This window comes from Populus nigra, chromosome 5, assembly GCF_951802175.1.
Source record: "Populus nigra chromosome 5, ddPopNigr1.1, whole genome shotgun sequence".
Lineage (NCBI taxonomy): Eukaryota > Viridiplantae > Streptophyta > Magnoliopsida > Malpighiales > Salicaceae > Populus > Populus nigra.
In genome coordinates this window covers 3,873,794-3,896,113 of record NC_084856.1, presented here as the reverse complement: position 1 = coordinate 3,896,113, position 22,320 = coordinate 3,873,794, and the positions used below count along the sequence as shown (strand labels likewise).

The following is a 22,320-nucleotide window of genomic DNA, read 5'->3' as shown; positions in this document are numbered from 1 at the left end:
ATATCTATGCATAGCTCGTATATGGTTTGGATTTCTTACCTCTGCTTACCTGGTGATCGGGTGTATTTATACATCTAATTTACTTTTTAGAGAAGGAAAATATTTCTAGAAAGTTGAGACATTAGGGGTTGTGTCATGCTTTTCATGAGTGATGTTGGTGACAATATTTTCCTAGAAAGTTGGTATTTGTTGTGTCAAGCACATCATTGGTAGAAACGTAGGTGATGGGCAATGCCATTAATAATGCCAAAAAATTTATGTGTGCATAGAAAATTTATATGCTAGTCATAGAAAATAATAAAAAAATGAATAGAGGCATGTGTCAGTGTAAAAGGAGAATGAGAGAAGATGAGGAATAGAAGGTGTGCGAGGAGGAAAATATATATGTGAAGGAAAATAGTGTGAGAGCAAAAATATGATGAGAGAAAAAGTCTGGCCATTTAGGTTGTTTATGACTTAAACAACCAAACCACTCAACGTATGAGTTGCCCACACTAAACAAGTGGGTTGCGTTGCTAATCTAGCTATTTTTAGTGGTCTTCCATGGTGTCTATTATTTCATCTTGTCAAAATCTTTTTGATGGCACTAACAGTGTCATTATCGAAGCTTAAGAGAGTGACTTTGACGACTTATACTTTCTTTCTTCTTTTATTTTCTCATTTTCTCTCCCCTTCATTGTCTTTTGTGCCACCTCATCTCGTTTGTTTTCTTCTTCTCCTTCCTTGCATAGACACACATATAAAAATGCTACACAAACATAAATACACACACACACACACACAATCAGAAACATAGTGTATATGTACACATATAGAGAAATATAAACAGAAACACAACATAATTTTTTGTTTTTGAATAATTTCATGCATCATCATTTGCCCCCCTTCTTTGAATTTGTGTGGCAATTTCCAAGAATTATGCACTTAAAAACATTTTCAAGGCACATGATTGTAGAGGCATTTGTGTAAGGAGGCATTGCACATATATTTTTATAGTCATAGAAGCTTGTAGAATTTTTTTTCATGGAGACATGAATGGATTTTTTCACAGGTAACTTGGTGATGTCCATAGAGACATAGAGATTTGCATGGAGACTTTCGATGAAGACATGAAGATTTGCTTGGTGACTTTTATTGAAGATATTAAAATGTTTATGGAGAGTTGGAGATATCATATAGACTTTTGTTGGAGACATAAAGAAGCACTATTTTTTTTATTGAAAAGTAAAAAAACTTCATGCAAAATAGGATGCAATATCTGAAAATTATTTGATTTTAGAAAGCTTATTAAATATGCAGACTTCCTTCCTTTTTTGCTATGGTTTTTTTTTTCACGAACTACTAGAGGTAACCTCTAGAAATCAATCTTTCTATCTAATTTTTTAGCATGTAACATTCCTCAGTATCATGCCTATGGTAAAAAGAATAGAACTTATTAGAGTCTTTCATGTTCGCACTACTTTTCATGGGAGGAGGGTATTTCATAAAATCTTTTTCCTTAATGGTAATAGATACCTTAGTATGTGTGGTAATGAGTGACGTGGTTATGAGATAAGAAAATGTTAAATGATCTTGAATGTGCTTCTTAATGCTCTTTTGGTTGCTTTGGTAGGAGATTTATGGCGATAAAAAGACTCTACTATTTAAAAATATGAGTGGCCATGTCTGGTGACACTTGCCTTTTCTACTCAAAGATGATTTTTTATTGCTTGTTTTACATTGATAAAAGTTCTTTCATGGAGAATGTATAGGTGTTCCTATGATAAGTAGTTATAGATTCCACTAATTAGGAATCTAATGGAAATAGATTTGAGTAAATTCTCCATATTAAGCATTTTTTTTCATTAAATATTTAAAAGTATGCTCTGGTGCTTTCATATTCTCTTTAAATAATGACGAATAACTTACTCGTGCTTTGTTTAGTTAGAATATTGGTGATGAAATGAGAGATGAGCATAACATAAAGATTATGAAGACTAATGATGAAATCAGGCTCGAGATTATAATACCATACCCGAGCAATCCCATAGAAGATTGTTGGGAGACTATTGCACATGGTATCACTTTTTTATGTCACAAGTTCTAGGATGTTTCTGACATTTCAAATGTGATTTTTGAGATCTGTAAGACCATCGTAATTGTCTAGATTGGTCTTTATGGAGACACATTCTTTATAAAGGTGAGTGTGTAACACTCTATGACAAAGTGAAGAGTTTTCCACCTAGTGGGAATGATGTACTTTCTTTTTCTTAGGAGTTGGTGTAGTCCCGTATCCAAGTCTTTTATGATAAAGAGCATGCGAGCGAGATTTAGATTATGAAGATTGATAAAGATAAACTATTCCTTGTCCTAGAGTTTTGGTGGTCATTAAAAGTATTTTGGTAGGAACTAAAATGAGAATGAACTAGTTTTTATTTATTTTCACATACCATGCCATTAATGAAATCATGAAAAAACTTCAAACAAGAACTATATTTTCTTTAAATATGTCAATGAGTTGGGTTGTAAATAGTCCTAACCTGGGGATGTCCCCGAAAAACCAATCCCTTGTTGGAACATGGGACCTTCCAATGCTTAAGTTATTGAATATAGAATGAGTAAATAATGTATAGGAAAATAAAAATAAAATGAAGCTATAGTGAAATGTGTATTTGTGCATAGCTTATATATGGCTTGGAATGGCCTACATCTACTTACTTGGTGACTGGGTGTGCTTATACATCTAATTTATCTCATTAAGAAGGAAAATATTACTTGAAAGTTGAGAGTAATTAGGTGATGTGTCGCACTTTCTATTGACAATGTTAATGGCAATATCTTCATAGAAAATTGTTGTTCATTGTGCCATGTACAATATCGGAAGCACATATAGGTAATGCCATTAGAGATGTAAAAAAGTTTGTGTGTGCATAGAGAATTTGTGTGTCGGTTATGGAAAATGAAAAATATATAGAGGAGTGTGCAAGAAAAAAATGAGAGAGAGAAAAGGGAATAAAATGTGTGTGTGTGTGTGTGAGAGAGAGAAAGAGTTATTTGGGCTGGATAAAAAAATGTCTGGTTTTTTGGGGGCTCAAATAGCCAAAATCCTAAATGGCTAAAAATTCTGGTCATGACCAAATTACTTGTGCGTGTGATGCATGCTCTAGACAAGTTAGACATTACTATTTTTGAGTGGTGTTTGAGTGGTGTATGTAGCCCAATATAATAATTTCCAGTAAATTTTTTATAAATTCTATAAGTTTAATTTTTAGAGATGTTTTTAATGATGCCAAAGGTATCATTATCAGTGCTCTAGTGTAATCTTGGTAATCTATTTTTTTTTCTTTTTTCTTTTTCCTTGTCTTTTATGCTACTCATTTCTTTATTTGTTTTTATTCTCCCCTTTTCCTACACACACACTGCAGTGTAGATAGAAATGCAGCACAAACGGCTAAGACTCCTAGCCGTTAATTTGGGCCTAGAAATTGTTTTTAAATTACCGCATCATCACATCACAATAATATTAAGTTGTAAACTGTTTATAGTATCTATCATCATTAAGTTTCAATAAATCAAAAGTAGAATCCCAAGAACACATACATCCAAGAAAGCACGAATAATACACTGTGGATTTTTTTTTTGATAAATCTTTAAGACCTTATTGTGGAAGAAATCATAGACTTTATTGGATCAAAGACCATTTTTTTGTCTGTAATAAAAAAAAATTCATGTATCCTATGTTCTAAAAACTTCTTTCTCATCAAAAGAAGAGTTTTTACATAACGTCTGATGAACATTTAACATGTCCCAATATGCAACCTTTTATATATAACCTTTCAGGAAAAAAAAAACCTAATGTGAGAATCTATTATATAAGTACTAAATGAATAATGAACAACAAAATAATATTTTAATTTAAAAAATTAAAACAAAACTAACATAAATTATTACTTAGCTGGTGGGGCCCAAAATAAATAAATAAAACTTAATAATACCCCCCTAAGATCCAGTAAAATTTAAATTTTAGGGTTAAAATTAACCAGTGAAATTTAGATTTTGGGTCCCTCTAGAAAAATCTTCCTAGATTTTGCCCCTAAAAAATAATTCATGACCATGCCCCTGTCACCACGGATGTAAAATCTAACTGGGCTTCACAACTCAGCATATGCTTGAGTTGTCATGCCACTTAATCATTTAACAAAACATATCAAAACTTAAAGAGAATAAAAATAAGAAGCTAAAATTTAATTAAAATATTTTTCTTACCATCTTGCAAAAATTTAATAAAGGGGTAAATATAATTAACTATATCAAGGTTAACTGGCACAAGTTTGGTTGGAAATGTGCTATTCTTTAATTAACTATAGGATCAACTGACTAATTAAGATTATTATCTTTAATTTGTTATAGTGGAATAAAATTAGTGTCCTCTTAATCTATGTTGTGGCAACCAGATATTGTAGATGATGGAAACCCACCCACCTCACTTGAAAAATAAGTTCCTCCAATTACCTCATCAAACTTTACACGTGTGTGTAAATCATGCTTTTATTTTCTTTTGTTCATGTAATTTCTCTGGCCTACAAAAGCTTCCAAGTCGAAGCTTTAGAAATTCAGGCTAGCTTTGATTGAGTGGTAGAAATATGCTTTTTCAAAAGATTATGATAACTAAATTTGTCTCACTGCACGCCTGAGGTTGGCATCTTTTCAAGGATAAAATTGTGGCACACAGAAATGCACGATCAAGAAATGAGGAGGCGCATGATCATTTGAAGAATGAATACACTCTCGATCAACAATGATCGATGAGGAAAGAAATGTGAATTCTCATCATTATGTCTCGGGATGTTTATTAATTACAAGACCTGTACCATATGCCAAAAGGGTTTAAAATTCCAAGTGAATTTGATCAAACCATAAGAGGGAAAGAAAAAGGAAGACTCAAAACACTTATTTATTAATTAACCACAATCATCCATTGATGATCAACTATATATATAAGTAAAACACTACTGTCCCCCTAATTTCTTTTGTTTTCCCGTTGCACAGCCTCAATTATATGTACTGGTAAAGCAGCAGCGAGGCAGAAGGTCGCAACAGTACCCCTCTACCATGCATGTTGCCGGCCCTTGGAGGCTATCTACCGTGAAAGATTTCACATACATATCTTCTTTCAAACTCTATAACCACTGATTTACGGATAACCACACAAATTAAGCAGGATTTCTTGCTAGCATCTTCAGTTGAATGTTTCAAATCAAGTAGGATAAAAAAATAAAATATTTACTACTATATATAAATATATAGTACAGGGGCTAGTACCAAGTTGTGTATCCTAATATTACCCAATAAAAAAACAAAGTTGTGTATCTTAAAGGGATAACTGGATAATGAGCAGAGGGACGAAGAATTCAAGAGAGAGAGGAGCTTTCAAAGATTCCATTAATAGACTAAAAATAAGTGAATTAGCTAAATTATGATACCTAACTGTGGTATCTGCATCAGCAATAGTGACTGCATTTATCTACAGTAATTAACAATGTTATCAAGTGAATTTATGAAATAAAATTTACCTCCGTCACTTTCAAGGAATGAGAATTTTCCACTTCTTGAATGTCTTTATGTGCATAATTGGTCATTTGGCCAAAAGTTAAAGCAATCTTCCAAAGCATACACACACACACACACATAATTTGTAGCCATAGAATATAAATATAAAGGCAGGAAAACGTGACAGATATTGTTTCCTCTCTGTTTGCAGATTTAGATCCATTTTGGTGTGATTTACGTGCATGGGAGCTGCACCCACCCACATCTATAAATCAAGCGGTCAAAGTCTTGCAACAAGAGAGCCCACATGTGGAGTACAAGGACGGTTCATTGCATGCCATGGATCTTTAGTGTACTGGAATATTTACAACCATATGGAGAACCAGCTTTCAAGAAATTAATTCTAGGGGTTAGCTAGCTGCTCCTTTTTTTCTTGCATATTGAAATTGGAGAGAGGGTGGTGTTGAACACGGCAGCCATGAGAGGAATCAGATGGGTCCAAAAGTAGGCACCGTCTTTTATTGACACATGAAGTTGATAGGTTAAGGTCATGGCCTTGACTTTGCTTACTGCTCTGCCCATATTGAGGGCTCCGTTCTTTCTTTGTTTCTTCTTTTTTTTTAATCCAAAAGGCACCATGTCCTCAAAGTTAAAAGAATGGAGGAAAATTCCTAGAGCATGTCCTAGGTTATGACCACATGCATGAGCTTGTGATAATAAAAAAAACTAATCATTGAATATATATATATATAGAAACTCTAAATGTGCTGTCTTACTCAATCATGCATTCACATTCTTTCTTAAATCTTAATATCTTCTATAAAAAAACGTGTGGCATTTCAAGAGATCATTTTTATGCCTTGTCAATTTTCTTTTCTTTCTTTATATTTTCTTTGAATTAATATTATTTTCTTTAGATTTTTACCGGTAAAGAAATTTCTTTGAATTTTGTGGTATGGGAATTAATGCAGGTTGTGCTTGGGAGTTTTAGGTTGGGAATTAAGTTTTAACATAATTTGGGTATTAGCTCGAAGTGGACTGGACTCCATTTTTGTCAGCTCTCTAGGCACTTTTCATCATTATTTTTGCTTTCTATAAGGTTTTGATTTATCAATTTATCAAAAGAGAATTAGAGAAACTAAAGTCTTTGGCCTTAGCAAATCATTTAGGTAGGATGACTTTTATTTTTTGTTGACTTTCTTCTCTCTTATTCATCCAGTGTAGTTTCATGGATTGGGACTCTTGAAAAAATCCCGCATCCTGATCACAGAATGAACAGCCGGCTCCAAGTGGTCGAACACAATGTGGATCATTTGATAAATTAGTTGCTAAAAGCAGAACACTGCAATTACTATGATTCATTTAAGGTGATGAACGTACGACTGTTTCTCCTATATGCCAAAAATATAAAATAAAAAGGAAGAGGAAATTAAGCTTTGAAATCTGGAAGGAAAAGGATGGTTTTGTTTACTTGTATAAGAAGAAATTATATATGATACATGGTATACGTGTTTTTTTTTTCCGGTTCTTGAATCTTGTAGTAATTAATTAGTTCAATCTTTTTATATAACCAAAAAAAAAAAGAAGGAATCTTGGCGATCGAGGGGTGTGGGGGCTCAGCTTACCAAATTATCTTGAGTTCACTAGCTACTACTAAAAAAAGAAGAGAAAACATGTTTGAACAGGAACTTAATTATATGCTTTAAAAAGTCTTTGGTCTTAGACTGACAAACATATGTTTTTTTGTTTTAAAATTTTGTGTGGTTGCAAGGCAGATATGCGTTCACATTTCAAGGGTAGACGTTATCCGCCTACATAATTGTATATATCAGATAGTCTTCTGAAAAAAAAGACATTCTGATCAACCATATAGAAGCTATAGCCAGCCATGAAAACATCACGGAAAAATGGAGTAAGGCAATACAACAAATCTGAACATCCACGTCTCCGGTGGACTCCTGAGCTCCATGAACATTTTATTGAAGCTGTTGAACGCCTCGGTGGGAAATACAGTAAGTTCTTCTGGTCTGCAGTGTCTCTAAGGCTTCTTAAAGCCATGAAGACGACACTGCTTAATCTTCTTAAAATACAATTGCAAGGGAAGATCAAAGGGTTCTTTGCACCATTTTGATTCTAAACAGATCATATAAAGACCATTTAAATTATGGTCAACCCTTTTTTATGGTGCCCTAAAAACTGAGAAAACTGAATCTGGCACAATCATGCATATACAGTTATATAAGCATCGATCTGTACTTTTTCTCCAGCGTATGCTGATAAGTTTATTGATGATTTTGCACAGAAGCAACACCTAGGCGAATTCTGCAGATGATGGGCGTGAAAGAACTGAAGATTTCTCATATCAAAAGCCATCTTCAGGTATGACTCTCTCATTTCAGCTAAAAGGAACAAAATTACTAGCAGATCATTAAACAGGAAGACCTTCTAAGTAGAAGAATTACAGGAATTAAAACATCATGGATTAATCACGTCAGATTTGGAATTAATGTAGACATTTTATATGTGCTTCTACGTGTTTGCAATATTGCACATGGAGGCTTGCGATGCTAGCTATAATTGAGGTCCACATCCCAGTGACATGATTAAAATTAAGGATGGTCCTTCTGCTACCATATAGGCAAACCTAGCTAACTACTTCTTTAATTTGAATAAAGTAATCACCATTCTCTCTCTGTTTTTTTTTTTTTTTGGACATTGGTCCCATAGAATGTTTAACTTAATTTTAGAATTAAGATGAATTAATTAAGCTTAATTATTTACCGCATATGGAATATTTATATAGTACGTGTATATATAAAGCTAGCTAGGTTTTTATATCATTGAAGAAGATCTAGGGAATCTATACTCCTCACGCCTGTTCCATGTTCAGATCACACAGGAACTGGGCAAGGTAAAACTCCTAGGATTCTAATTCAAATTAATGGAGACACACATGATGATGAACATGCGAACCCTAAACCTGAAGAAGGTCTTCCTTCTAATTAGCTAGTTAAAACTAGTGGCTCATCAGTGATCAGTCCATTCAAACAAATTATTAGTGCGGATTGGTAGCTAAATATTATTATTGATAGCTAGTTAATGCTATAGATATGATATTCCCATATCTCAAGTCTGAAATCTACACAAAAATAGTTCATTTTTGGAGATTGGACTGGCTTTATTGCCATCTCTAAAGCAAAAGGAGCTGCTCAATTCAAAATAGGCCACGCACACATCTTTAATGGCACATGAAATGGCGTTCATATATGATCATCTGCTTTATCACTTTATCTACCGAATTTTACTGCAATAACAGGGACTTACAAAAAAATAAATAAATCTGTGACCCATTATTTTTCTGAACTAAATATATATATAAAAAATTCACATGCATGTACATTCATGCCGACCTAGTTTATAGTAAATGCATGTGATAGCATGATAGATTTTTTGTTCTTTCTGTGTGGATAATCTTAAATAAGTAAAGGCATGTAATACAAGGGGGAAAAGGTGAACATGATTAGACACTGAACAGATTAGGACAAGAGGAAATGCAAACTAAACCGCATACTGATTGTGAATATAACAGCACTTCCCTTGATCTTTGAACTCTGGTTGTGACAGATGTACAGAAGCATGAAGGGTCCCAAAAACATCAATGTCTTAATACCCATGAAGAAGCATCTGCAAGCAGAAAGAACACAACTTGATGACATGGGAATCTCCTCAATTTTCTCCTCTCAGAGGTAAATATATGCTTGATTTATTGTGTTCTTGATTGCTAAAAAGCAGTAATAATAATAATATAAAAAACAATTGAGCACAAGTTTGACATGTAAAGCCTTAATATTGTGAGATACACAACATTCTTCTTCTTCTTCTTCTTCTTCTTCTTCTTCATGAATGAAAATCCCTCTTCAAGAATCCCATGCGAAAATCCTTAATTTACAACCTTTTTTTAATGAATAAATCATGTATAACAAGCTTAATAACACGGCAATCTAATATAATTATCAGCAACCCGCAGGATATTTTTCCGAGTTGATATTGGAAAGAAGCTTAACATCTCTTCAGTACTTACAATTAATGTATTTGATGACAATGCGTAGTTTCAAAGTTTCACTAAATTCGTGGCATTACTTAAAAAATTCTATTATAATTCTATTTCATAATTAATGATTTTCCAAAAATTTCCTTACTGTTAAATTATAAGAGTAATTTCCTCTAGATAATCGAATATATCTATCAAGTGCTGCTATCTAATGGCATTAATTTCTTTTTTAAAAAAGTTTCAACTGCAGTCGAATAATAACCTTACATCTATCAAAATGCCCTTAAATCTCAAATCAATTGCCAGAAAAATTCGATTTTTTGTAGTATTTATAACATATTCTGTGGCACTGGAGGTCGTGACAAATGAGATGCAATAGAACTTTAAACAACGAAACTTCTCAGTATCTTCATCAAGGAGTACTGATCATCATTTTGATTTTTTTTTATATGGATTGATTGAGTTATGTTTAAACACCTGCTCATGCTGTTTGTTTATATATGGCAGGCTACTACAAGGTGAGTACTTGATGCAAATGGAATGTGAGAAGTCTGCTTCTAAAAATGATATATTTTCTGATGAAAGCAATGGACTCCAGCTAACAAAAGAAGACGGTGGTGACCCGGAGCAACAGGTACATACAAAAATATATACATCAATTACATATATGTATGTCTTAATTTGGAAAAAAAATTAAAAATTAAAGGATAAAATTATAGGTATGTACGTCATAGAAATATGAAGTTGAAAATCTGTACATGGAGATTCCATGTTGGTGATCTTTAAGAACTTTGCTTTCTACAACTTAATTGGTGATATATATATATATGTGTGTGTGTGTGTGTGTGTGTGTGTGTGTGTCTATATATTGATGAGTTTAGGAGTTCTTAAACTAAACCTTTTTGAAGATCATACATATATTACAGATGAGTTTAAATGGTGGTTTAACCCCAACGATATATATTCCTACTGTATTACATTATTGATTAATTATAAAGCTGGTTTCATCTTTGCAGGATTCAGGCACAAGCTTTGTTGGTAGAACGTCTATGGAAGAAAATATTGACAGGCTACCAGCTGAAACCTGTGAGCTCTCACTTTCTTTCACCCCATCAATGTCGTGCTGTACTGCTGAAGAAAGAGAGTTATGGCCATTAATTAACGATCAGCAACGTGAGTATAATTCAACAACTAGTTTCATAAGCAGACCAGAGTTCGACTGTGGGAGTAATCACATAAACTTAAACCTAACCATCGGCACATGATCCCCCGTTACATATTAATTAATTAATTAGTAGAATTAGTTTATATATCAAAGCTAGCGACTGCATGGTATAGATCAGATACTATTGTGTTAGTAAGCTGAACATCAAAAGAAGCGATCGAACGCTGGTCAGCGACTGATTGCTTATGTATGAAAGAAGATTTTTCATTTCTTTTCAAGTAAATGTTCAGTTGTTATTTGTTTATTTAGTCGATGGCTCGTCTTATCTTTTTGTTTGAATTTCCTCTTCATACTCTTCTTTTCATGTAAAAGTTGTTTTCTCCTTTCTTGTTTTAGGGGTAAATTAATTAATGCTGCTATCTTATTAATAATATGTAATTAAGGGTGTTTGGTTTGGTTTTCTGCTCTTCAATGAATCAATTATATTTCATAACAAACCAAACAATATATCTACACTAGATAATTCATCAGCTCTAAGTCACATGTTAAATCAATTTTTTTAACATGAAAAAATATTTAGACTTAATTTGCTATCATCTTTTCTAGTAAAAAAAATTAATTATAAATTCAAAATATGATATTTATATTGGATAATATTTTTTAAAAAATATTAAAACATATGATAGCCTATTAGATTGACCTTGATCACCCTAAATTACCTGCCAAACACGTGATTCATTAATAAGACCGTGATAAACTCATAAAAAATAAATTAAAAAAAATATGAAGCTTAATTTCTAATCAACACAATATTGAAGAGAAAAATTAAAAAAAAATAAAGACAAAAAAAAAAGATTCAAATGAATATGGGTCAACCTGTCAAACTCGTGGTTTGGATCATGTATCCCGCTAGGTTTAATACCTTTTTTTTTTCTGAAATTATTTTTTATTTAATTCTACGACAATACAAAAAGAAACTCGTAATTAAAATTGAGCACCGACCAAATGTCATGATGTTAATTCGAGACCACTTAAAAATCATTTAAATGTTGAATGACAAAATTAAAAAAGAAATTCATAAAATCAATAAATGAAATTAAAAAAAATCAATAAAAAATTAATCATATGTTGAACGATAAAATTAAAAACAATCCATAAAAAAATCAACAAATAAAATAAAAAACTATCTTTTATTTAACCATAACATAAATGTCTTTTGAGGGTTGTGTGGGGTTATGTTGGTAATTGTATTTTTTAATGCACAATAAAATTATTTATTTAACTCTTGAATAAAATAATTCAACGTCTACTACTCAAGGGCATTTTTGTTTTCATTTTTTATAGAAATATTGTAATTATTTTGATATCCTTAAAGACAAAACCAATTAAACTCTCACCCGATGATTTTTGTTTTTTTTGTCATTTTACTTTGTTTTTATTATAAACTTCAAGGGTACTAAGGGATATTTTTATAAATTACATTTATTAAATATTGCAGGAAAAACAATTGTAAGTGCATATGGATAACTCTCGTACTATTTTGACAGCGAGTAAGAGGTCGTACAACCACCAAACACTATATTTCAGGACGGTGTTTGAAAAGTCTTAGTGTCTCCAACCCGATAAGAAAACAAATGTTACACCATTCACAGTAGTTTAACGTCAACGACCATTTCTTCCTCCCTTCTTCTCTCTCTCTCAACCTAAATTTTCACGTCGACCATTTAAAAATTCAAGAATAGTCCTTTAATTTTTTGGTTCTTTAGGTTTGGTTTTATTTATTTATTTATTATGATTTTCTTTATCTTGAATGATTTATAAAATAAGTGTACCTTTTCAATTTCACCCGTCTTATTTTTTTTATCTTTCAAATTTTGTCCTTATTCTTTTTATTGTTATTATTTTAGTCATTTTTTAAATTAATTTTGTTTTGCGATTTCACCCTTCTTTGCTTTTTTTCTCCTATCAAATTCAATCAATGTTTGACAAGTTTTTATATGGGATCATTTTATAAAATGGTTTAGTTTAATGATTTCACCCTCTTTTTTTCCATCAAATTTAATCCATCTTCTTTGGATTTTAATTTTTTTTTTACTTTGACAAATTTTTAAAATTGATATTTTTAAATTAACTCATAATAAACTTATTGATTGGATCTCGATCCAGAGTTTCACGAGTTGCATGCTTTTAAGATTTGACCAGGTTTATGATATTTGTTTAAGTTTGCTTATGATGTTTTTTAAGTCTTTAAAATCTGGTCCTTATTCTTTTAATTGCTATTTATTTTATTTGAGATTCTTTTTTAATTTTTTTTCATTAAATTGTATCCTCCATGAGTTTTTTCAATCAAATTTTATCTTTGTTTTTTTTTTATAGCTTTTGCAAGTTTTTTTTATTAATTGTTTTTTGTCGATCTCATCCTATAAAATTAAATTAGTTGATAACTATGTTTCTTGATTGAATTTGAGTCAAATATTTCATAGGATGCGACTTTTAGATAGTAGACCAGGTAAGAGGTTCGCTGAGTTTGATTGGTTTTTTTTTATGTTTTTCTAAATTAATGTTTTCTCATTTTTTATGCTTTGTTTTTAAATTTAGTTCTATTTTTTTTTATTCTATTGGGTTAGCCCTTTATAATTTTTTTCTATTTCATCCCCTACTATTTTTTAATATATAAATAATTTATAATACTACATATGATTTTAAATTTCACCCCCTATGATTTTTTAATTTTTCAAGTTTGGTCCTAACTTTTTTTATTGCAAATTATTTTGTTTGGGATCATTTTTATTTATTTTTTTAATTTTCATCCTCGTTGGATTTTTTTCCTATCAAATTTTATCCTCATTCTTTTTGTTACTATTTTTTTTTGCAAGTTTTTTTATTAATATTTTTTTCTTGATCTCATCTTTCAAAATTAAATTTGTTGAGAGTTAAGTTTCTTGATTGAACTCAAGTCTAGTATTGCACAAGTTGTAGGTCTTAGAGATTAAACTATGTTTAGGAGGTTCTCTCGAGTTTACTTGGTTTTTCTTCCTCTTGTTTTTAGCTTATGTTTTCTTATTTTTTATCTTTTTGTTTTTTGGGGTTTTGTTTTCTTATTTATTGGGTTTGATTCTATTGGATTAGCCCTCTATGATTTTTTTAATTTCACCCATACCATTTTTTATTCTATAAATAATCTATCAAATTACAAATGTTTTGCATTTTTATCCCTTATGATTTTTTAATCTTTCAAATTTTATCCTTATTTTTTTTAATTGCTATTTGTTTTACTTTTGGAATTTTTTTTAATTAATATATTTCAATAATTTTGTCATTCAACATTAAATTGGTTGAGAGTTAAGATTCTTAATTGAATCCGGGTCTAGAATTTAACAAGTTGCAAGTTTTAGAAATTAGACTAGGTTTGGGAGATTAACTTAGGTTTTTTTTTTTAAAGCTTATGTTTTCTTTTTAATTTTTCTTGTTTTTTTTTTGTGGTTTGTCTTCTATTAAGTTAACATTAGGTTATTTGATAATCCAAATAGGTTCAAGTCTATTATTTTTACCCCTTTTTTTCTTTGTTTTTTTATCAGTTTATTTATTGTTTTTGCATTTTATTTTTGTATTGTTTAGATTACCATTTAAACCAATGACTCAGGATTTGGATTTTTTTATTCAAATACTTTTTTTACATGGAATAAAAAATTTGCTCTACATACCCACAATGAAGCGTAGGTAACAAATCTAATATTTAACTATGGTCCTAAAAAAAATAAGTTGCAAAGAAAGTAAAAATAATCGTATAGAATTTTAAATGTAAAAGAGCGGAAGTATCAAGTGCAAACCCATGATTCAAACATATTTTAAGGAATAAACTAGTGATTTTGGATGTCACATGATCCTTTTTAAAAATAACAAGATGACATGTTTGCACGCTGCCGCAGGCTTATAAAACAAATGTACTTGATAGTGTTATAATTATAAACCAGCGCTAGATAAGTAATAAAAATTAAAAGTATGATGGAGCCAATATTTCATGATAGAAACAAAAGTTGTATTGGTGATCAAAAACTTAAAGACTGAACAAAATGATTTGTAGCAATTCACAGTGTTTTGTGAGGAAAGATACAGTGCTTTCGCCACATGAGTGCTTTCGCCACATGATTTAGCTTTTCTATTAATAAAAAGCAAAAACAATTACAAAGCTAAATTCTCTATCAACTTAATATTTAAAAAAAAAACAACAAAAATAATTATGGAAGGAAAAAAACCCATGAGGAAAAACGTTGTAGCAATTGACAATGTTTTGTGAGAAAAACTACAGTGCTTTCTCCAATAAAATCGACAAAGATAATTTTAGAAAAAATCATAAAAAAAACCATTTAAACAAATATTATAGCAATTCACAGTGTTTTGTAAGAAAAGCTACAACGCTTTTCCCATATGATTAAGTTTTATTGTAATTATAATTTTTAACCAACTCAATATTTTAAAAAAAAATCGACAAAGATAATTTTGGAAAAAAATCATATGGAAAAACACTGCAACAATTCACTGTGTTTTTTTAAAAAACAATTACAAAGCTAAATTCTCAATAAGCTCAATATTAAAAAATAAAATCGAAAGAGATAATTTTAGAAAAAAAATACAGAAAGAAAAAAACATGTTGGAAACACTGTAGCAATTCACAGTATTTTGTGATGAAAGCTACAGTGCTTCCCCACATGATTTAGCCTTATTTATAATGACTTATAATTATAATTCTCAACCAGATCAATATTAAAAAAATAAAATTGACAAAGATAATTTTGAAAAAATCATAAGATAAAAAACCATGTTGAGAGACACTCTAGTAATACACAGTGTTTTGTGAGGAAAGCTACAATACTTTCCCCACATGATTAAGCTTTATTACAAAGTTAAATTTTAACCAGCTTAATATTAAAAAAATAAAATCGACAAAGATAATTTTGAAAAAAAATATTACAAAAGAAAACATAAAAGAAACTAGAAAAAATACTATGGCAATTTACAGTAATTTATGAGAAAAGTTACAGTGCTTTTCTCACATATTGTAACTGTAATTTTTAACCAGCTCAATATTAAAACATAAAATCAAAAAAGATAATTTCGGAGAAAATCATCAAAAAAAACAAAAAAAAACATGCGAAGAAACACTGTAGCAATCAACAATGTTTTTTTTTTTAAATCACAAAACTAAATTCTCAATCAGCTCAATATTAAAAAAAAATCAACAAAAATAATTTTAAAAAATAAAAAAATAAAATAGAAAAAAAATGTGGAAAAATATCGTAGTAATCTACCGTATTTTAAAGAAAAAAAATTACAAAGCAAAATTTTTAACCGGTTCATTATTAAAAAAGTAAAATTGACAGATAATTAAACAAATAAACAAAAAAAGAGGAAAAGTTGGGGAAAAAAAAAGGAAAGTCATTTTGAAAAAAAAATAAACAAAAAACATGGGGAAAGTTGGAAAAAAAAGAAAATAAAAAGAAAGAGAGATGAACTGTGGATTACTGTTCATTAGGTGTAGGTGAATAGTGAATCACCCACACCCTTTAGCTTATTACTTAATTATTGAATTCTATATAATTAAAATAAATATTAAAATGAAATCCAACATTTTAAATTCTAAAAAAATATATATTTCTTTAATTAAAATTTCTCTTTTTTATTCATGTTTTTTATAAGATTTTTTTTTATCAATCATTTCTTTGAATAAAAATTCAAGGCAATTAAAATAAATATTTAATGAGAATTCTAATGACTTAAATGAAGAGGAAAAAAATATTCCTTTACTCAAAACTTTCTTTCCTTATTCATGTATTTTTTTTAACATAAACATTTTTTTTATTAGAAGCATGGTTTTTTGTATAAAAAATTATCATGATTTAAAAGCAAGTTTCAATAAAACAAAATGTCTTTATAAGTTTAACATGATTGTATAAAAAATAAAAAAATAATTAATTTGAGAAAACTACATAAAAATTAACGATAACAAAAAACTTATTTTTTTTAATATTAACTTATTTGTCAGGTGCAAACAATTCCATGGATCACTAAACTTGGGCAAAGCTCATGAATTGACCATGGTGTACTTGCTGAAAACTCCTTACCGAGAGCTTGTGTGCCCCTAGAATTAGTCAGATTTTGGCCCAAATACCTTGTGCTAATTCAAAAAAATTAATATTCAAGGACTGAAACGTGAAAAAAAATAAATTATCATTGAAATATAAACAACTAAAACTACAAGGATCAAATATAAAAAAATAAAAAACTATAAGGACCAAAACATATTTTTCCCATCAAAACACACCAACATTGTGAATGCACGGTGCTCTCTCTAGGTTAATAGAAAGTGGGTGTACAATAAAACAGTCACCTCTTTTAATTTATTAGTAATGAGATTAAAAAGAAAATAATAATTCTCATGCACGTGCTCCTAAACTAGATTTTATTTCTTTACAAGTATATCAAACCACCTGCTAATTATGGTTTGGCAAGACATGCAAGTAAGAGCAGAGCCTGGCTGCTGATGAGACCGCTGCTGTGAAGCTCTGGCCTAGGGAGGAACCATTCTCTTAAATTTCATAGCATCAAGGGTTGCTTCCTCATGATCCCATACATACTGAACGGAGAACAAATTAGCTTATAGAATACTTGCGAGGTATTACAGTTCCAGAACACGTTGCGATCTTCATACCTTCCAAAATTCCCTGCTGTATCCCTGATTTTAGGGGCTCTTTCCCATATTTGCCCAAAGAAGATAGCCATTACCCTTCTGATGCTAACATTTTGTCCAGTCCTATTTTTTGCATGAATTGCTACTCTGATCCCAGAATTTAATATTTTATTGCCACAGTCGAGCCAATAATACATGCACAAATTTGCCGCCCTCATGTCTCATCGTTTCTGTACACTCACAGCTTCGAGCAGTAAAGTTTCTTATTCAATTTCTTCTATAGAATTGGATCTACATTCAACGGTAAACAAAAAGAAAAAAGAATATATATATACTTTTTTAATAACGCTTCCTATTGTGGAGAAACCATTTACAAGTGTGCATGTGCACAATAACGGGGGAGAGAACGCGCAAAATAAACACACCAGATGAGTAGCATGAGCTGATGTATATGCAGCAGCCTGCTTCCTTGTTTGCACAACTACAGTTTAGATATGTTATTCAGTGCCGCTTTGCTAATGTTTTTTTCATTCCTTTGAAAATCTTCCAAAACCACATCAAATTCATGACAGATAGCACTACTGGCACTACCTGTGCCAGGAGTCGTCCAAAGGAGTGCATTTGCTTGACCTGTGGGGAGGGAACAAAAATAGCAATTCACGGCAAATTTTAGTTGTCAAGGAAGCATTCACCTTTCCAACACAAATCATCAAACATTCATCTTAAATTTGTTGATCATGTCAATCTGTGAGAAATTACTATACTAGCAAAATGCGGTCATTCTTTCTCTTTTGTGTTCTTTTCAACAAGATTCTCTACGTTGTTATTAAGCTGTTTGGTATATGGCATGATGAAGCACGTCCTTAGATCTGACAGCAACACAAACCAGCTCCTTCCCATTTTAGAAGGCACAAAATGACCACTTCTATGTTCTAATGAAAAACAGGTTGCTTGCAATATGATGCAAATGGGTTGCATACATCAACTCGACTAAGCCTTGCAAATGATCAATCTTTTGAGTTCTGATCTTATAGTCAAAATTAAATTCAACTAGTTATGTTTTAAATCTGAGATTTTAAGTTCTTATAAGTTATGCTTCCCAATTCTGCATCACAGTCAGAATCATAACATGGAGAAGTTTTGCAGGTGTGGTCATTACCTGATATTGGTGCAGGAAGACATGGTAAAACAGGTAGATAAACAAGAGTATCCTAGCAACCTGCACATAGTTTTATTGTTAAATAAGCATGTTTAGGAATTAGTAATGCCAAATGGGTGTTTATTTCTATTCACAATTCACTTACAAACCAAGCGAAGAATATCACAACCCCGTTTAAGAGATATGCTTTAGACTTCTTCATTCCAGCTGTGTCAAGATACCTTCACAGAACCAAGCTGAATATCACAATCCATAACAAAATCACAATGGTTGGTCATTGAATGATTATAACATACAAAATTACCATCTCAAATTGATTCCAGGAGTAGTTGTCTCAGAGATAAGAACCATGTAGGTGTAAAGTTGCCCCTCCCCAGTCAACATCGAATATGCCACAGCAATCAGGGAAAGAGAATGATGAATCACCTGACATGATGATGTTATCATCGTATCCATGATTAATTCCAAGTTTAGTAACAACTTCCTAGCTGACATGTCTTTTCAACTAGGTTGTGCTTGCAAAGGAATAATTAAACAAAGCTTGAGGAGAGAGGAAACATAAAGTATTGGGCTCAATTAATCTTTGCACAAAATAATCACTTACATATTCCATCCCACCCAGAGAAGGATAAAACCAAATAATCATCCCAAGGTCAGCAATGAAATAACCAGCAGAAACCTGTCAATATCACATCAGAGAATGAGATGAGGAAAACAGGACACAGAAGAAAATGATATTATTAGGCAAACAAAAAGCAAGTCTAGACATGCGCATCCAGACTTTTGGCTAGACTAATCTATTGGGTAAAAACAGCCCCACCCACATATAGCAAATAAGTTTTTCTTAAAGCCACGGAATGGCCATCAAGAGGTTATTTGCAAGCAATGAAATTCCTCCATCAACAATATAAATGTATAAAGAAGGTAATTTAAGATTCAGAACAATGCCATCACTTCCTTGCATGTGTACCATAATGCAGATGAAAGAAGTTAGAGAGATGCTAGACTTTTAAACTTATGCAGTAAAATCCATGTTTACAGAATTCAAATTCGAGAGAGAGCATGGAAATTCTTCGACAAGGATACACTTCAAAGGGATAACTTGTGCAATAAACCAAATAGCCTGGTTGACTTTTTGAATCCAATTTATGTGTTTAAAAGTTGAAAGATAATCTATGCTGTAAAGATTTGCAGTAACCAATAACTTAGAACATTTGCTTTGTTCTCCATTCAGAAGCTAATTAGCTAAAAGGAACTGCATATTTTCCTGTTGTTAAGTATACAAGTGCAGGAGCTAACAAACTTTTCCAAAGCAGAACAATTGTCTTAAATCAAAGCATGGGGGGGGGGGGGGGGGGGGGGGGTGCTCAACTGGGTATTCTGGAGAACTATGTGGTCAAATTAGGATCTGAGGTAGAAAAGAGTGTTTTGTAATCTTTCAAAAAGCACATCAATATAACCATCACTTTCATCATTTTGCAACATCAAACAGTATCCATGGAACAATTCCCCAGCAATTTGAAAAAGTTGTTCAGGCTATAGTGTGTTAAATCAACTCTTTTTTGTCACTCGATTGCAGTGCCTTCGACACAAATTATATAGTATCACCCTCAAGACACTGCAGCTCATTTTTATTGTAAGAAAAAGATACCAGTCTTTCCCATCTATTTGTGGTTTCCCACAAGACATTGCTCTGTTATTTTCAATGGTAACTGAGATATTTTAACATGTCTGAACTATTAGGTCTACAATAAGGAAAATTTGGCCCTGATGCGTGTGATGTAAATCGTATGTTGATTTCTGCCTACCATTGCAGAGATGACACATCACTAACGTCCCTCAACATGTCCAAAATTCAATGCAGTTTAAAGCATAAACATGCTAATAAACTTGGTGCCAAGGATAAATAAAAGCAATCTGGAGCATCCTTACCCCCAATGCAAATGTAGACAGTGCAGAACTCCGAAATGTAACAAGGCCAGCGTGAGGTTGGTCAGAGAAGAGATCAGAGCAAAATACAAAGTATAATGACATCATTGTAATGAAAACAGCATGGAAAGTGGATATCGCACTGCATTGATGGTTGAAACCAAATTAAAAAAATTCAAAACATAAGGCAATAAGAACGTTAACATTAATCGAAAAGATTCAATCACCGGTTGTTCCATTCAATACGTTGCAAATTGGTGAGGTTGGAATAGCTCTTAAAATAAACAGCACTGAACAAGCTGGTAAGATCATAGACCTAAAAAGGAGCAAACGGCACACAATTAAAGATACAAACTGAAGGGAACAAGACCAATACTAGGAAAAAGTAAATTTTGATAGAGCAAAAGAATTCAAGATTAATTAAAACATACCATCTTGCAAGCAAAAATGCCACCTGTGATAGAAGTGTACGGAATCAAAGGATCAGCTAGTAAATATTCCTTCAGCAGCAGCTCCGCATTAATTTGGTATGATTTCATCGCCATTACAATCAAATTATCCCAGCACCAAGAGTAAAGCAAAATCCTCAATGCAATTCCACTTCCTCCGCCTAAAACACTGATTAACATTAGAAATTAATTAAAAAAACACAAATTACATTATGCAAACAGAAAATTCACTAAACTCGTGAGAACGTGTCAATCAAACACTTGAGACAAGTAAAAAGAGTCAATAAATCATATATCAGAAGGCAATTTTCTTGTTCAGCCTAATTAAACGTGTCAATCATACACTTGAGACAAGTAAAAAGAGTCAATAAATCATATATCAGCAGGCAATTTTCTTGTTCAGCCTAATTAATAGTGATTAAAAAAAAAAAAAACAAAACAAAACAGAGTAATCCTATTGATGCCTCACTACTACTGCTGCTGCTGCTTCTCATTGATCACTTGTGCTTAATTTTTTTCCAGCAAATAATAGTTAAAAAAAGAAAATATGAACATCCTCAATCACAGAAACGTAAGAAGATTATCACGCAGTCACGAGTGTGTTGAACAAGGAAGTAGACATAAAAAAAGAAACAGAAAAGGACAGGTGTTTGTGAATATAAAGAGAAGAGAAGAAAAAGGAAGGATGACTTTCCTTTGTGTTGTTGATGTTTTTACCTGAATCGGAAATCTCACCGGATGTTGCGGGAGAACTTTAGTCGAACCGTTTTCTGTCTAAGCGTTTGGGTAACAAAGAGGGGGAGAGTCTTAAGTTTCGTGTCTTTATTATTATGTTTTGTTTTCCGATGGAATTCAATAATTAATTATTGTTTTGTTTAGAAGAGTAAATTAATTATTATTGAGAGGGTATTTTACAGTGATTTGTTTTAAAAGTATTTTTTATTTAGGGAAATATTAAAATGATATTTTTTTTAATTTCTTTAATTATTTTTTACATCCAAAGTTCCAAACATTAAAAAAAAAAGAGAGAAATTAAAACTTATTCCCAAACATGCCTTAATTAAGAAGGATTGGAAGGTTCGGGGAAGGATACCGTGTGCAGAGAAACAAGGGAAAGGACCAATCGGAGTTAACCCCCGCTTGCGCGTTACGCTCGCTTACTTTAATAAGCTTCCTACAGTGGACTTGGAATTGTCCGTTCTGTTCTTTTCTTTTCTTTTCTTTTCTTTTCATTGATTTTAATTAATACTCTCCTTTTCTTTTCTTTTTTTACTTTTCATTGATTTTTTATTTAAATTTTAATTAACGTCTTCTCTCTTATTTTTTTTTAAATGATCTAGTTCGTTTTTT

At 31.4% G+C, this 22,320-nt stretch overlaps 2 protein-coding genes across 3 annotated transcripts; one reads left to right on the top strand and one right to left on the bottom strand.

Annotated features, from left to right (window-relative positions):
• The first annotated feature begins 7,305 nt into the window (after nucleotides 1-7,305).
• Nucleotides 7,306-11,084, top strand: LOC133693204 (myb family transcription factor PHL12-like). Its single transcript, XM_062114379.1, has 5 exons — nucleotides 7,306-7,541; nucleotides 7,832-7,908; nucleotides 9,154-9,275; nucleotides 10,088-10,214; nucleotides 10,597-11,084. The coding sequence occupies exons 1-5, from the start codon at nucleotides 7,418-7,420 to the stop codon at nucleotides 10,843-10,845; spliced, it is 699 nt and encodes a 232-aa protein (XP_061970363.1). The 5' UTR covers nucleotides 7,306-7,417; the 3' UTR covers nucleotides 10,846-11,084.
• A 6,500-nt stretch (nucleotides 11,085-17,584) lies between these two features.
• Nucleotides 17,585-21,834, bottom strand: LOC133693737 (uncharacterized). 2 transcript variants are annotated; one of them, XM_062115023.1, is made up of 9 exons: nucleotides 21,688-21,834; nucleotides 20,953-21,131; nucleotides 20,749-20,837; nucleotides 20,525-20,663; nucleotides 19,197-19,271; nucleotides 18,897-19,018; nucleotides 18,738-18,813; nucleotides 18,593-18,652; nucleotides 17,585-18,063 (listed from the first exon to the last, which is right to left on the bottom strand). In XM_062115023.1, the coding sequence occupies exons 2-9, from the start codon at nucleotides 21,064-21,066 to the stop codon at nucleotides 17,935-17,937; spliced, it is 804 nt and encodes a 267-aa protein (XP_061971007.1). In that variant the 5' UTR covers nucleotides 21,067-21,131; nucleotides 21,688-21,834; the 3' UTR covers nucleotides 17,585-17,934. The 2 variants fall into 2 exon arrangements, with proteins under 2 accessions (XP_061971007.1, XP_061971008.1); XM_062115024.1 differs by having other exon boundaries at nucleotides 20,953-21,139; nucleotides 21,688-21,802.
• Nucleotides 21,835-22,320: the final 486 nt, after the last annotated feature.

Bases quoted from the DNA above. Each gene is read 5' to 3' on its own strand.
- LOC133693204 (XM_062114379.1), top strand. From the start codon at position 7,418: ATGAAAACATCACGGAAAAATGGAGTAAGGCAATACAACAAATCTGAA. The intron at 7,542-7,831 runs GTAAGTTCTTCT...GATTTTGCACAG, and splicing joins ACGCCTCGGTGGGAAATACA to AAGCAACACCTAGGCGAATT. The intron at 9,276-10,087 runs GTAAATATATGC...TATATATGGCAG, and splicing joins TCAATTTTCTCCTCTCAGAG to GCTACTACAAGGTGAGTACT.
- LOC133693737 (XM_062115023.1), bottom strand. From the start codon at position 21,066: ATGGCGATGAAATCATACCAAATTAATGCGGAGCTGCTGCTGAAGGAA. The intron at 20,838-20,952 runs GTATGTTTTAAT...GCTCCTTTTTAG, and splicing joins GCATTTTTGCTTGCAAGATG to GTCTATGATCTTACCAGCTT. The intron at 18,814-18,896 runs GTAATTTTGTAT...GGTTCTGTGAAG, and splicing joins CCTGGAATCAATTTGAGATG to GTATCTTGACACAGCTGGAA.